This window comes from Dicentrarchus labrax, unplaced genomic scaffold, assembly GCF_905237075.1.
Source record: "Dicentrarchus labrax unplaced genomic scaffold, dlabrax2021, whole genome shotgun sequence".
Lineage (NCBI taxonomy): Eukaryota > Metazoa > Chordata > Actinopteri > Moronidae > Dicentrarchus > Dicentrarchus labrax.
The window spans coordinates 18,543,922-18,560,961 of record NW_026136704.1 but is presented as its reverse complement, the minus strand read 5'-3'; the positions used below and the strand labels follow the sequence as shown (position 1 = coordinate 18,560,961).

The 17,040-nt window shown below is 41.2% G+C and overlaps 1 protein-coding gene across 2 annotated transcripts in view; it reads right to left on the bottom strand.

Moving 5' to 3' along the window:
• The window catches only part of LOC127362734 (lissencephaly-1 homolog), a 36,415-nt gene extending 19,775 nt beyond the window's left edge, over nucleotides 1–16,640 (bottom strand). Inside the window, exons 1-2 of one of the 2 annotated variants that reach the window (XM_051398820.1) lie at nucleotides 16,448–16,640; nucleotides 9,083–9,400 (exon numbers count right to left, since the gene is read on the bottom strand). In XM_051398820.1, the coding sequence (XP_051254780.1) occupies nucleotides 9,083–9,114 (32 nt within the window). In that variant the 5' untranslated portion in view covers nucleotides 9,115–9,400; nucleotides 16,448–16,640. Of the gene's footprint in view, nucleotides 1–9,082; nucleotides 9,401–15,014; nucleotides 15,510–16,447 lie in introns of those variants that run through there. The other variant, XM_051398821.1, reaches the window with a different exon arrangement.
• Between the last annotated feature and the right edge of the window lie 400 nt (nucleotides 16,641–17,040).

Genomic DNA, 17,040 nt, shown 5'->3' with positions numbered 1-17,040 from the left:
GCCTGGCTGCCGCAAGTCTGGAGAACTAGAGGGGAGGGCGAGGTGTGCTAGCATGTCTGAGAAAGTGTACAAGCAGGTGAGGCAAGCTGCAGGTGAGGGGAGCTGAGGCACAGAGGCAGCTTTGATGTGGTGTGGGTGTGTCAGTGAGCAGGTGTGCTTCCACCAAACCCACCAACTACATGTCACATCAGCCATTTACTGTCTAATTCAGAGGATGGGAGAATCAGGAGGACCACACCCTTAACTGCCACTACTAAAAAGATTGTGTAAAGTCATTGAATGGTCCTTCAAAAATCTTTCTATGCAGAAGATTAAAAAGGTGTCTTATGCATAGTATGGCTGACAACAGCCTGTGAGCACAAAGGCAAGAATGAAACAGATAAAACAAAAAGAGAAATAGAGAAAACCCTCAGCACAAAGGCATCTTTGCATGAACAGAACCAATACCATAAATGGACAGTAATACTGAAGTAATGTTGTAAAAGACATGGCAGTAGACAAAAGTCACTCTGATGCAAGGTTTATGCCCCACTTTCTATGTTGCATGGTGTTGTATGCAAACCACATGGTAGAGCAGTCTATTTATGTAGCTCCAGGTGGTAATCATCAATCTTACTCAATATGCTTTGAATGTTTTTGAATAGTGCCAAAACAACCGAGCACACACACATCATCATTTGTACAGTGAACAAAATTAGGGCCAATATTTTAATATATTATGATACAACACCTCCTGTTTCGGTCTTTGAATGCACACAGTTTCAGACACATATGTCCTCAATGGTAACTAAGCAGCAGTGGACATCTTTCAAAAAGCCTCAGTGCTGATGTTGAACAAAATACCAAACACTCCCCCTGACACTCCCACTTCCCCTCACATGTGGCCAAAAAATAAAAACAAACCACACACCAGCATGCAGTTTTGAATATGTCCAATCCAAAAAGACTGAGAGGAAAAGGGAAGAAAACGGGGCAAAAGATGTGTACTAATGTTGACTGAAGGAGAGCAAACCGGCTGGTTTCCATGGTTACCAGCAGCCCACAGCTAGATGACGTGATGGCGAGAAAGAGGGCAGGGAGAGTATATGGACAGAGAGGACAGATAGAAGGGGAGAGAAGAACAATAGAAAGCCTGAAAGCCCATATTGTAGCTGTAAATTTGGTCCGTTTCAGTGAGATCAAAAGGCTTTCTCTGTGAGGACAACAAGACAGCAAACGGTACAAATCACCAACTATTCAAAAACTACAACAGCAATGTCTTTTTAAAAGTGCAAATAATCTTGTGTCATTCAGTAAAGATTAGGGAGTCTCATGTGGGTTATATCAATGTGGTCAGTCAGTACAAAGCTGCTCTCTCATGTACTATATACCCTTCCTGGAGTCAGAGGGAAAGAGCAGCCTGTGGTACAAACAGAGAGATGGGGATGAGATGAGGGAGAGATGAATGACCTCATCTTTATGAGAAGTGAGCCAGCCATCCAGCACGTCTGCCGCTGACATCACTTCCTGCTCCACGATCATTCACTTTCACATCATTTTAGAGATGAGCAACACTTACTAACAGAGCCTACGCCTCGTCTAAGATTTCACTACAGTCTGTAAATAATAAAAACAAGACCAGTTTCAGTAACTGAAACATTTAACTGTGTTAGGCTGAAATGTGCAGTATAATACATCAATACATCTCATGTTCAAAAACAGGATAAGTTGTACCTAGTGGTGGCTGGGCCGTTCTGTTTCACTGGTCATTGGATTATGATCCAACATTAACCCAGAGTTTGAGAGACACCAGAATAATACTGCAAGTTCAATGAACTGTGACATGAGGGTGGCCCCTGACAACAATTTCCAATCTTTTATTAGTCAATCATATAGTCTAAAACATGTGAACAAAACACCTAAACCAAAAGAATCCCAAATGTCCATAAGAAGATCATAATACCTACAGAAATATCTTCTTACTGCTTGAAGACATTTCAGGGCTATAGTTGAATTGTCTTCACCTACGCCTGCCTCACATACAACGCTGACACACGTAAATGGCCAATTAATTACACATTTTTTGGACTTACAAGGCCGGACATAAGTCATACAGCAAAGACACTAGCAGTATTTTCTTGTCAAAGCACCAGTTATGACCAATTTCATTACAGACACACTGGGCTTCCCACCCACCCTGCCTTCACAGTGCATGCAGCACTCTCATCAGCTACAGACTCTAAATGCTCCAATAAATCTGAGAGGCAGGTGAATTTTGCTTGCCTGGCCAGGCCGTCACCCTGTGCCATATATCTGTCTACGGGCACAAACCCCACACAGGAGTATTTCTAGAACAGACGATGCATGGACTTGTTCAATCTTTCAAAACTGCTGATGAATGTTTAATAGGAAGAAGCTGAAGTCTACACCCTGAAAGGTCCCACGGCACAAATAAAATTCACCTTCCTATGGATTATTTCACATTCATGTAAAAGTCAGTTATCGTTCTCCATGAGCACATGCTCCAACACTTAGCATGCACTGTTTGAAAACAACTGCACAACCACCTCGTGATGAGGCTGAAGATTTTCTGGTGGCCGTGACGCTGTTTCATAAAGCTAAAGGTTGTACCAGTGGTTGTTCGCTGATAACATTAGAAGACGACAGTAGAGCCTGTGGTTACATCACAGCACTGACCTAAGTACACGTATTCAAGAAAGCAAGCCACAAGCAATGTATGGAAGTACTACTCAATAAAAATAATAAGTCTTTTGTACAGTTGGTGTAAGTAAATAAAGCTTTATTTATAAACGGCAGTTTATATAAAGGTACGCACTTGTTTGGAGCTGATGGAAAGTCTAAAAACCAGGAAGGTTTTTCATGCTTCTAAAGTGTAGTGGATCTAAAAGAACCATGTCAGAGCTACTCAACCAAACATTAACAGTAGGAGAAACACCAGCTACATCCAGCTTCCTCTCACATGTCCAGGACATACTTAGGCCATAACATACTTAAACAAAGTCTATATTAACGTTCACAATCACCCATAGAGAGCTAAAAAAGTAAAGCTTATTCCTCCGCCTTAAGAGTTGAGTACTGAACAGCTGATAACTTCTCAAGAACTTGTTACCAGACACATTCCACTAAAGTCATATGACAGGACTGCATAACTGTGCAGTTCCAGTTGGACCTCCATGAAAACTGTAACCAATCTACTATTTCTCTTGCTTGACTGATGAGGAGCCCCAGGCCCCGAAGGTCCCGAATCACTGCGTCTCTCCTGTTAGTTACATTTCCTCACAAATAAATGACTGTTCACCCTTGGATGTTTGTGTTCTCCTGCTCTGATTGGACATTACACAGACTTTGTGCGAGGGAGCTGGCCTGGGCCATTTAATGTACGATCCAATTGATTGGGACATTTTTGTTCTCACATACGGCTCCTCCAGGTAATGTTTAAGTTCAGGGTTGCAGTGTGTGTGAAAGGGGTTTGGGACATGAAGCATGTCAGCTGCAGGCAATCCCTCCCTAGATTAACCAGACAATTCATCCACCACATTATTTCAAAGAGAATTAAAATATGAAAGAGAAAATGTGGTTTATCTACAAATGTTTCTGCCTTTAACTTAACTGCCAACCTTCAACCATCTCAAAGGCTCTTAGAAGGGCGATTATCATAATGCTGTTAATTTCAATGTGAAACAGGTAGGTTGTGAGTGGGGGGAAAAGCAGTCTTCTTTCATCAATCAAGTTTTGAGCACTGCTGAAGGGATCAACCATTAAGCCAGAAGAAAGCTTCAAAAAGGGGAAACTCCCTGTCAATGGGATCCACAGAAGAGGAAAGGACCAATCCAGGACTGTCTTTTGACCTAATTCAGACTTCATTCAACAACTATTCTTCACTATGAAGAGCATGTGTGCAGCATGCTTTCAGATCAAAAATACACAAATAAGTAAAACTCTTTTTCCTTTTTATGTCACATGGTGATGATTGGGCTTTGTTGATTGAGCCAAAGCTTTAGAGTTAAGTGTACTTTCTTAAATCCCTTGATGACGGGTATTATTCAAGCTTGGGTAAACAAAGGAATAACAAAGATAGATATAAAACCAGGCTTGCCATCAAATACAGTATATGTAAAGAGGTAATGAGGCAGATCTTTTACTAAACCATATTTACCGAGGTAGCAATCGTTTAATATTTGTGGTTGTATTAATGCTATTGTGGTCACAGCTGCAAATGAGAAGGACTACTTTTTTCTCAGGGTGGATTTGCAAGACTTCCAATGTGATCATGAAACATACAACAACATGATCAGGGGGTTAAAAAAGAATTAGTGCTGCAACTGCTGATTATTTTCACTTGATATAATAACCTACGGATTATTTTCTCAATTAAACGATTATTTTTGTCGATAAAACATCAAAATTGTGTTATAATTTCTTTCACAGTCAAAGGTTCTTGGTTCAGATAGCTTGTTTTATTTGGCCAACAGTCCAAAACCCAAATATATGCAGTTTACTATCACATAGGACAAAGAAAAGCATCATATCCTGGTATGAACAAATGTTTGGCTGTTTTACTAGAAGAATTATGAAAAACAATTCATCATAAATTATTTTAAAATAGTTGTTGTTTCTCTCTGCTGATGAAGAGTCAACTGATAGCTGCAGCTCTATAATAAATACACAGAAATGGTCTAGTTGATAGGGAAAGTGGTCATGAAATGGGTATGCTGTGTGAGAATGAAACAAAACACAAAGTCAGATAGACTCTGACCAGGCAACTATTGGAAACTCAATGTGCAGCAGGTCCAGATTTCTACATCCAATAGACTGGTCCTCTTCCTAAAACAAAGTCCTTTTTCCATGGGGGACGATGAATGATTGATATGGGATGATGGGTCCAGACCACAGAGACTGTTACCATGCCAATCCATCTGTGTGTCAGTCCCGAGGCAAAATCAGACCCGTATTGCTGATAGACCTCCTGCAGATGCATCCGGCCATGTTCAGTACATTGCGCACCAATAGAGGCTCTGGAACAGAACATGAAAGACGCCTGTGTGTGCCAGCAACAAATGTCCATGTGTAATCCCCCTCAGGAGACACCTGTCACACCCAAACACTGAAATGCTATCACAGATTCATGACGACCATTTGAAATACTGCATCTCTGGACCCAACTAGAGAATAATCGATGCTCTTAGCACAACTCATGAAAAAAAAACTATGAGCTTTGACATTTTATCCACATATCTGGTCACAAACATTTAAAACTGACAATGCAATCAATGTTATAAAGAGTTCGGTCTAGACCTGCTATTTGAAAAGTGTCCTGAGATAACTTCTGTTATGAATTGGCGCTATACAAATAAAATTAAATTGAAAAAAAAAAGATCATAGTTTCAAAAAACATATTTAAAAAGAGAAAAGAAAAGGGAAAAAAAGACTCAAATCAATATCAACGTCTGCTTCTGCTGCACAGCTATATATCAATAATGACAACATCCCATTTCTTTGTCATCCAGTGTAAACAGAAATACTGATTAGCCTTCATCCAGAAAAAGACCTGCGTGTGCATGTAGGACTTTCAATTTTAGGTGGAAATTGATTCACTTTCGTGTGGACAGTATGAGCATCAGGAGCACTTGCTTGGTGTTTTATGACTTACTGTACCTAGCAGCGCTTCCTCCATTTTTTTCCCCCCTAACCCAATTAGGATTGCTTGGGTATGCTGACAGTGGCCATGCTATTGGGACACTACATACCCAACTATAGAACCACACATTTGCACAGGTGGACAACAGGAAGACTAAGAATGTAGTATGAATGTGTGAATATCAGAGGATGCCCACCAAAATAAAAATGATACACACAATATTGTGGAGGTGAATTAAATAGATGTACTACTGCCAGTGTAAACTCCTCATGCCACAGCTTTTACCAAGTGCCTTATATACTGCAGTCTTTTATCGTACCTTGTTTAAGTAACCTTTATGTCTTCTTAATGACAGAAGTCTTGCCATTTGATCGGTTATGTCACCACAATTACAGCCAGGGGGTAAAAAAAAAATTCGAAAAAAAAAAAAAAAAAATCACATGAACCATCTTGTAGCCTGAGACATGGAGAAGGCTGAATGGATTTTCTTTGTAAAGCAAAGAGAGTTCAAAAGCAAAGGCCCATCTGCACATGGGTGCCTCCAGGTCTTTCAGGGGAGCAGATAGTTTGTGTTCTGTATCTATTTTTACTACACGCCAGAGGGGACGAGTCCCCTGACCCTGGAAAGAAACACAAATGTGCTTTTCATTCGCTATGCTCATAAAAATAGGAGTTGTTGTGAAGATGATGCGCAATCACAGCATCTGACTGCAGTGCTGACAAAATAGCACCAGTTTAATACAAAGATTATTTCTCTTTTAGAATATGTTGTTCTACGCTAGGGTAATAAAACATGTTGCTATCTTTCTGGCCAATGTCAAAGAGCAGGTCAATATCTACTGGAAGGACAAAAAGAACAAACATTCTCTTGTTTTCTTGTGTACTATTTTAATTTTTTATGATTTCACTTTAAAAAAAAAAAGAATTTAATGTCAAAAACATGCAGTCTGATGGCACACAAAGTAAAGTTGGTACTTATTCGATTGCTTCTGACAGTTCAGCTTAAAAACATGGAAGAGTAGAAGTGGAGGCCTGAATGCAATGGGAGCAAAATCTATTTGTCTGCTGTGACAAAGAAAGGAGGGGGCCCAATGAAAAATTAGCGTGAATAGCAAAGAGTCAACCGGTCACTGTTCCCATTACCCCCTCTGCTATATTGCCTGATTGAAAAATCGGCCACTGGGTTTCCAAGTAGGCTTCCCAAAAATGAGGCTGCCAGTTAGGAAATAAGATCTTAGGGGCCCTTTATAGCCGACATACTCAATGAGAGCACCAACTGAGCCAAGTGACATCTCCAACGGGAAGAATGTAACAGATGCTTGAATGTGACTCAAGTGGCGTGATGGTCCCACACCAGTTTCCTGTAAGCTACAGGGGCTTTGCAACGACTTGTGCAACGGAGGAGAAAAGAGGGATGAAGGGGGGGCAGGGGTCCCTGGCAACTTCCTCTGAATAGCAAATAGTTACAAAGATTAGCATTCCAATAGATCTCTCCATACCAACAGACCCCTCCCACAGCGCTAATCTAAAAACACAGAAACAGAGCTGAGAATGTTTAGAGCCTTGTCATGTGAACGCTGATGCGTTTCTCAGTGACGAGACAGCAGCAAAAATGACTATCAACATCTCATTTCGAGTCAGGGGCAAATATCTATCATATCTTTTTGAAATATGTCGTTTTAACATACTAGTTAAGTGGAGGGGAATTAAAGGAATAAAGCTCAGCGAGATCATCTCATCTCCTTCTCATGACCTTGTATCTCACATTGAGCTGCCTTAACTTTCTATCCTCCGCCTCAGGGGTTAATTACTGAGCCCACAGACTCAGCAGGACCAAATTACGGTTCCCCCCCATTATCGCAGCCTTGCTCACTTTTCCCACTTGCTCAATATACTACAGAGCACATGTGCAGATATTTCTTTTGTCTGTATGCCACTTCAGTGCATATGCCAGACAATTTGTAGGCAGATTTCAGACATCTTGGGCACATGGTTTCCCTGAGGAAACCTCTGAGTAGTGACAGTGTGCACAGAACAAGCGCATGATGCTTTGAATCCCTGTTTTATCCATTGCCCTTATTTTGGGGTCAAAGTTGGTGCTCTAAGCTTCTCCTAAGGACACAAAGGGCAAATTTATGAATAGTGCTGGTGGAGGATCAATACATTTGTTCTCCAACACCTCAGGGGAGCTCAGGAACCTTCAACCAGTCATTGATTCTTCCTGAGGGGTACCAAGGAGAAAGAAATAACAAAAATGTCCCTGTCTAAACTGATTCTAGTAATCAATACACATCATTGCCAGGAAGCAAACACTATACTGTCATTAAAAAGAAAATTAAAACAGGTGGTATTGCTTTTAAGGCTTTGAAGACAATTAACGAAATATCAATGGTTTGGGAGTAGAGTCTCTTTTTGCACACAGATATACAAAAAGGGCTCACTTGAGGAGGCCCACATTAAGCTATTTATAGAGCTCTTTGATACTGTAATTGGCACTCATGTCACTGGGCAGCTTCAAAAAAACATCTGATTCAAATCAGCACAATAGCAGCTTAGCTTAGCCCTCACATTAGATTATATGAGAGTCAGAACAACACGGGCTGCCACAACGTATCAACAAAAATGTCAGCAAGCAGAAGATGAAACAGAAGCAGAAGTTCACGTCTGGAATGGGACGTTTGTCGTTCCCCCTCTCTTCCCTCCACTGTCGACTCTTTATGATAAGTCTTCAAAACATGCTATTCTTTATATTATTCTTCACTGGGCTGGTTTTTTTTTTAAATTGCTGGTTAGGAGTAAACATAAATGAAGCATGAATTGTTGGAATTGGGTAGAAATTTAATTGCTGATAGCAACATTAAAAAATAACTACTGATGAATTTCTTGTTAGCTGAGAGTTCAAACACTGTCATAAAATCATGTTTGGTTTCGGATGAACTGAATTGATAAGCAATAGATTCAAATAAAATGAAAAGCTTTAAAGATTAGTCGATTAAAATATTAGTCAATCAACATAAAATAAATTGAGAACTTTTCATAACTGATATCTTTTTCTAGATAAAAATGACAAACCTCGCCAAGTTCCATCTTTTCATCTTTGAGGATTTACTGCTTTTCTTATGCGTTAGTAGTTTAAATTACTTTAAATTTTGAGGAAACTTTCACTATTTTCTGACATTTAATAGATCAAATGATTATTTGATTAAGCAATAAAATAATCCGATTACTTGATAACAAATGTTGTTCTTAGCTGCAGCCATGAAATGAATACTGCTCTTCCCTCCTTGGAAAAACACCTTCAAAGCGCCTTTGAGAAAAGCACAAAACCATTCCTTCAAATCCAGACAGTAACATCAAGAATGTGGTTGTACTGGGCAGCTGTTAATCTGACATCTTTATATCTCAGCCACATGTATGTCATAAAAAGAGGTAGAGGCAACTTACAGTTCATCTCGTTGCCGTTGTGACAGCACCATGGTGACGGGGCAGTGTGGGCGGGGCCGGGAGGGATCAGTTGGTAGAAGGTGAATCTTGTGCAGCTGCTTCGCTCTCCTCAGTCAGGAGATGAGCTGTGCTGATCCAAGCAACACGGGCGAGGATGAGCTGTGTACTCCAGTGGCGGGCAGTTGGTTTTGTCCAGACAAAAAGACTCAGACTGAGTGAAGGGGAATGCAGGAATCTGCCTCCCCCTAGCTGCCTGACTCCAGGGACAAGAGAAGTGGAGAGCCTGCAGACCAGTCACCACCCAAGTCTACACTGCATCTGGAGAAGAGAGAGGGAAAGTCAACATTAGGTATGCATGACAGATAACATGAAGAGTGGGTGGAGATGAAAATGTTTATAGGCCAGAGGAATACTGCATCAATGTCTGCACCAGTTTTACTCAGATAAAATGGCTGAAGGATCTGTCAACAACGGAAGATATAAAAGCACACGTACAGTTATTTATTAATAGCCATTTTCTACCTAAAAGAAGGTATGATTCCCACAACAGAGCTTTGACGGATATAAACTAATTCATCAGACAACTCACAAAAACCCCCTCCGTTCCATAAACCACTCCTTCATTTGCTTTTTAGCTCCACTCCTATCTACCTTCATAATACGTCTGTCATGTCGCCAGTCTGGTCTGAGAGCTCTGGTCTGCACTTGCAGCAAATTCCTTTCTCGGTGAACATACAAGAGCTGACCCACATTCTCCAAGCAACGTACTCCCAGGTTGCCAACAGAAAAGAAAAACAGGACACAGCAGAGCGGGCTCGAGTAACAGCAGTGCTCTTGTCAAATTCACCAACCCTATCGTCTCATTATGATAGCTCCTCAAGAGCTGGCTGATGACACCAACGGTCATAGTGATTTCATCGGGCCAACAAAATCATATATTAGTGTGAAATTAATTTCTGTGTGATGAAGTATGAGTATTTTACTCTGCACTGAAATGTTGAAAAGCACTCCACCAAAGAAGGTACCCACTAGAATACTAACTGTGAGCTACAATAAGCCTCTTAGTCTACTGGGAGCAGCCTCACTAAATCTCTGCCAGACCATTAAACAAAAGGTAAAAAACAAAGCCAATTTATCTCCTTCTAGAGACCTGCAACAAATGGACAAAAGTACGACAAGGCACAGATGTCCAGAACCATTTAGAGGAGACAATATGTGCTAGACATGAGGTTTGCTGCATGGCAAAGGAGCAGTGAAGGAAACAGTGATGCGTCTGGAGCAGGCATAAGGACTGGAAACTTCCCAGGAAGCTGCAGTGGAGGAAAATTCACACATTGCTCGTTTCAGCTGATGATGAATTAGACACTTTGTAGAAAAGCTGGTCAACAGAAAGCAGCCTAACATAGCATACAGCTAACCTCTGGCCCCTGATGTCACCACCTGACAGGAGTCCAAATGTCTGCTTACCTCTGACTGTGTGTGGATTACGGCACACAGGGGGTATCTGGTGGTTGCCCAACAACTCTGCCGTTGTTCAGGGTCACAGCAGTACAACAACACAATAAGGCGATGGCACTGAAGCTAAAAATGGCTCTTACTAAACTCCACATACAAAACATCCATTAAAAAGGCCTGTGCCATCCACATTAACCTGTACAACTGCTGAAGTGTGTGAAATGAGGTCATCTGCTACATATTGATACTTCACTATGTGCTGCTGTCATCGCGTGTCATTAATATGTTAGACACCCCACTCTGCAAATCTCATTTGTGGCTTCAGTATTGAGCTAAATGTTTGCACAATCACGTAATCAGGCTAATTGGCTCAGCACAAAATGTGGTCGTGTCTTTGTGGGAAGGAGGAATGGGCTACAGCCATGGTGCATCTATAAATCTGCCCATTGATAGTTAATAATGGCTGTGCGTCTTCCTCCCATTGATTCTCTACTCTTTGTGTAGCAGCCGGAACTGCAGAATAAAAAAAACCTTACAGTAATGGCTCTGACTGTTTTGAGAGATGGTTAATTTCCTGATGAGTTCTAGCAGGTTATCTGTTGTTAAAATGCCTTTTTGATGAATAATGGGAAACATACTGCTTTAAGAATACAAAATCGAAGCAACATGAAAAAACTAATGAACCACACCCACTGTATCACACATTTTGTCTTTATATCTAGTCAAGCATAGGGCTGGGTACTGAACTTCAATACTTTTATGGCACAGACCGAATTGCGTCGATTCTACTAGAGTATCAAAAAATGTCTTGTCATTCGGTACCAAATTAAAAAACAGCAAGCCTTTAAAGTGGCATGGCGTTTACAGATACCGGTAAAAGGAGAGAAACCGACCAACATCTCTTCTTTGGATTAAACTAGACGTATTGCTGCCATACTGTTTTGTTATTTAGATTCCTTTTGACAGTTCTTTAAAGTTTTTATATCGTCAGACATGAAGTTTTATTAAATAACTTCAGTTCGGTTATCCACTTCCTCCTTTTAAGTGAGTAATTATACTATAATGTAGAACGTATTTTGTTTTTGTTCAGGAACTGGTATCGATTTCAAAGTATTGGTACCTATATCTAAAAAACTTTTGAACCAGCCATAGTGAAGCATATTTAAAAAAGTAAACCAGTAAACATAATATTTCAGTAATAAACACTTAAACCAAGTCACAAAAACAGGAAAACCATATTAGAAAACAGAGTAATGTGTCTGCAAGTCTTTCAAAGAGGATGTTACAGAAAATCTGTTTGTTAGCAGTTTGACTGTAAACTGAGTTTTTGAGAGTTTGTAAACAAATAAGACATCGGGTCAAAATGTAACATATTGAACAGCTTAGCATTAATCCACTTGCCAAGTATGACAGACGAGCTATGTGTACAACATTTTTGATAATCAACACTTCCACGTGTGAACAAAGCAACACGCCCCTGTGGAAAGCAGCACAAGACGAGGAAAACAAAAACACCAGAGTCTAAAGTCGAGTCTAACTGCTGGTGTGAAATTGTGCCTCAGCTGCTCATCACAAAACATACCATCACCGCAATGCTGACAATGCTGACAGTTATCACTTCACTGTCACCTCTTATTCACAGTTTCCTGCCAGCGTCGTTATGTCATTGTCCTTTCTCAAAAGCAAACATCTCAAACAGCAGGAATCTGGAGCAACTTCATTTTCTGTTGGTGACTTCACCTTCATATAACTTGTGTCCTGGGAACATTACATTATCCTCCCTGACTGCCCTTTACAAACAAGATGGAGCACCATCAACCTGGTGAAATTAAAAAAAAAGCTGAATGCTAAAATAAGTTATAGCAAAGGATGATTCTACATATATTGCCAGACTGAACTGCATTTATCTATTTTTAAGTAGATACGAGGAGAGGACCATTTATTTAGGTAATTTTTTGTTGCCTTTAATTGATAGTGACGGCTGAAGAGAGAGGGGGGATGACACGCAGCAAAGGGCCACTGGTCAGACTTGGTACATGGGGTGGCAGCTCTACCAGGTGAGCTGTCAGTATTTATTGTAATGAAATGTTCAGTTTAAGATTTAGTAACTTAACTTTGGTTTCAACAGTGACATAAACACTACTACAATTTTGATTAGGATCATTCTGTGGCATAATATATACGTATCAGGAGACAGCTACAAACACAGTGATCTACATGCCAACTGTGCTGTATCAGCTGGATAAACATAGATAATTCATTATGTCAAGTAATGAAGTAAGTAATGTGATGCATCTCTGTCATTAGCCTGTGTAGAAGTCTGTTTATCATTAACGGTCCATATTAGATGATTGATGAAATATGGGAGAACCTGCAACAGAAACCTTCTCTAACCAATGGGACTGAAATGCTGAATATATTCAGTAAATCATCTCCACTTTCTGTGAATGGTTGTTCTTGGTAAAGCCCTCAGACAGAAATCATCCAAAGAGCTTTATTACTAACTGATGATGAAACTGAACATCTGGCTCAGCTTTCAATCTGCAGCCATTACGACCCACAAGGTGTCTACGTGAGTTATGTGGGTTGGTAACAATCAGCGAACGTTATTAAATTACACAGCTAGTGACATCTTCCTTCTGTGGTTAATAAAAGTAAGGGTCTATTAACACAACACAGCAGCAGGCGTAAGAATATATTCTGTAGGACACCAAAACTCAGCTTCACCAGCCCTTGACTGTTCATCCATACATTATTTATAGTCACCAGATGGAAAAACTACTCATCTCTAATACTAGATGTTGCCAATCAAATTGCCAGGCCATTATCCAAACAGTTGTGTTACCTGATGGAAGAGGCCTGATTAGTAGAGCAGAGCCCACATCCACTGAGGAAACACACACACACACACACACACACACACACACACACACACACACACACACACACACACACACACACACACACACACACGATCAGGACTAGTTAGCCTCCATCATACACGTTTGAATTAGTTGTACAATACAAGCAAAGTTCCACTTGGCAGCCATAAGATTCTTGTTGAACTCTGGCGGATCTGGATCTTTCAAGCATATGTATAAGCTTTATGTGAACAAGTTACTGGTTGAAATTATGATAGCTCTAAATTTAGACTGGGTGTATGCTGAGTCTGTCAGTTGCTGTTGCCGAACTGGTATGAAGTATGAAACGCGTTGAGATAAAAGCTTTGCATTTTCCAAGCTTCTTTGGCAACGGCCATAATTTGTTGCTAAAATTATATTCAACCGCCTCTAGCGCTTGTTCACAATAGTGAACAACACTCTCAGACATGTCCTCACAATTTACAAAAAGCAGTTGTCCAAACAGCGTGTGGGTCATTTGTAGGGTGACAGGCAGTTGCTGCTGGCAGCGGGTCAGTAATGATCAGTCAGCAAGCTGGTGGGCAGCCCGTCTGGAAGGTCAACCTCTGTGCTACAGTCAGCTCAGTGAAGGAGTGTAAGTGTCTATCTGCCCTTCAGCCTGTCACAATCACAACGACAGCCTCTCACACATTCATCATTGTCTGTTGACACAAAATAAAGAGGAGGCCCCCTTTGGCAAAACTGTACATTTATCTCCTTTCAGGCAACACTTCTGTCCTTACCTTTACAACAAGTGACATACGTGAGGAATGTCCTACAAGATCTGTATCTAGCTTTACTCTCCCGTTGTTGGACTGGCAACAAGTGCCAGCAAAGCATCACTTGTAATGGCCAAAGCTTGTACAATTGGTGTTGCTGTGTTTCCATTGCTGACAGTACTGAATAGAGCCCGGCTGTCAGGATGCACTTATTCAAATCAACTTTTGATAAAACTCATCACTGACTAAGAATGCTTTCAAGTAAAACCAGCTGACCGTATCCACTGGCTCCTGCAGTACAGCTAGAGAAATAATGTCTGTATTTTACATGAAAGAGCTGCTTATCTCATATTAGCTCACTTTCTTTAAGTAGTCAAACACAGAAAATGGGTCTAGCAACACATAATTTGTGCTAGTTTCATGTACTGAGCATTGTATTTTCAACTTTGAGCCACTGTAACATCATGGTCTGTCAGCAAATATGGCTTTTCTAACTTTGTCAAACAGTGCTACAGAACTTCCTTACATTACAAACTCAAGTTGTATAGCATTTCCATTTCTGAATGATGAAGTCTAAAGACAACACCAGGGTGTTCCTCTTTTTCCTCATCTGAGATTTTAAGCGTGCAACAGTGCTGCTTCAGTAGAATCAGTTAGGTTGCTAGCTTGTTTAAGGGATAACATTAGTGGTGTTTCTGAATCTAGCAGTAATGCGCTCACATAAAGGCCCCAAACATCTGCTAAGATTATAGCTGTCAATAACTACGAGCTGTAATGGGGGATCATATTCCTCCTCAAAATGGTTGCATTTAAGTCAATTCAAGTCATTCACAGACGACAACAGATTAATACTCTTACCTGAGAGGAGAGCACAGAGTCGGTTGTTATTTTTCAACACTGTTGTCAAAAATAAACAATTTCAACCAATATCCCATAATTCCACTTGATCGGCTGCAACGCGGTCCTTACAGGCGTGGCTGGGGGACGTAAATCAGCCAAGGATCCTGGCTTTAACCGAGCCTTTATATCCGATACCACGACAAGGTTGCTCAAAATTACGGCTGTCGGATTCAGTGCACAACCCTGGTGAGCCCAGCGATGATTTGCATTCGTCCCAGTGTAAGCCCTCGGTCCACAAATTCCCTTACACCCAATCACCCAATCACACATCCACTGATTACAAGAAAACATGCAACAACAAAAAGGAGAAAACAAGGCGGACACTTGGGAGTGCTGAAGAGACGCAATAAATACAAACTCACTCGCCTCCGATGTGCTCCACCCTGATTTTCTAACACTGTGCCAGCAACCCGCATGAAGCCCAGTGTCGTAGAGACGAGAGCTTCAGCTGAGCATGGCAACAGTATGAGACAGAGGATGCACACCCAACAGCAGGTCGAGATAGAAAGCTGCAACAAGGTTGACTGATGCTCAGCTGCAACGATATCTGCATGATATTACAATAAATATAAAAATATATATATATTACACAGCGCAGAGCAGATGACGAATATCCCTGCCTTTACGCCCCTTTCAAAAAATGCTAACACTGGTTACAGCGATGACGCCAAACAAAAACAGCCACACGGTGACAGAAATAAAATGTTAAATAAATCGTTAGACGCCACCGGTAACGTCGTGTGACCTACATTTGATTGTGTTGTCTATATTTTTTTTACAGCAGAGTCTGCACCAACCCTGATTCACACTGTATTAATTACAGGTTAATACTAATGCAACTGTAACGGCCATAACCTCTCACACACACACACACACACACTGACATGTTCTCTGGACTATGGCGGCTGACGGGGTTTGGTCGACCTGACGACGGTGCCAATCTCCCCTCTTCCTCCTCCTCCTCCGTGGCTCAACGTTATCTACCCCCTCCTCCTCCTCCTCCTCCTCCTCCGGTTATCGTTAGCGTACGTTAGCTAAAGTTAACGTTAGCCGAGTTAGCTTCCCGGCGATGCAGTCAGAAAGTTAGCTCGTGACGTAAAAACACACCAACGGGCCCATAACGTGCATTCGAGCTCGGTGAGCGACAAATAACTGAAAACGGTTAGCTGACGGTTGGCGGACGTTAACCGCAGAGCCGCGGTGGGTGTCTGTCGGGGGATAAACTCCGCTCACAAGGTACCTGCTGCTCCGGTCCAAGCGGCCTATCCGCCATTTTGAGACATAAAAAGGAGGTGCACAAATTTACAGCCACATCGTCATTTTCCCCAACCTAACGCCGGATTCCTTCGAGCCTGACCGGCTCCGCGGAACCCAAAAGTACTTGAACTCACCCTATTGTTTTTCTGCCCGGGAATATCCTCAGCCGTCTCCAACGGTAACACGACCCGACAGGGCGTGAAATTTCCGCTCCAAACTATGATCTTGTGATGTTGGAGGTAAACTGTGCCCGTCTTGTCGCTCCGCCGATGCCTGCTGGTTTTTTTTCGAAGCCTACCGCATTCGCCTTCAGCCGGGGACGCGCACACGAAGCTCGCGTTCACGGCCTGACGAGAGCGCGCACGCCCTTGACAGCAGGAGGAAAAAAAAAAACTGGTTGTTTTATACGTTTTTTTTTTTTTTTTTTACTATTAACTCTTACATTGCTTCTCATTATCCGTACCTTTTTGAACTGCACAATACGACTCATTTAAATGCGGTATGAGACTTGGTATTAGATTTTAATGACTTATTAATTTTGTACATAGATAAAACATAAAAATCTTGGATTTTATGGAGAATATAGGCGTTACACTCTGATAAATGCAGTGAAAGTAATGCAGGACTGTTTTCTACGTTTTTCTGACAGCTATAGCTACTTTTAAAATTTATACTTTGCATATTAAACATGTGATCAGCTTATAAAATATGACAATGGATTAAACTA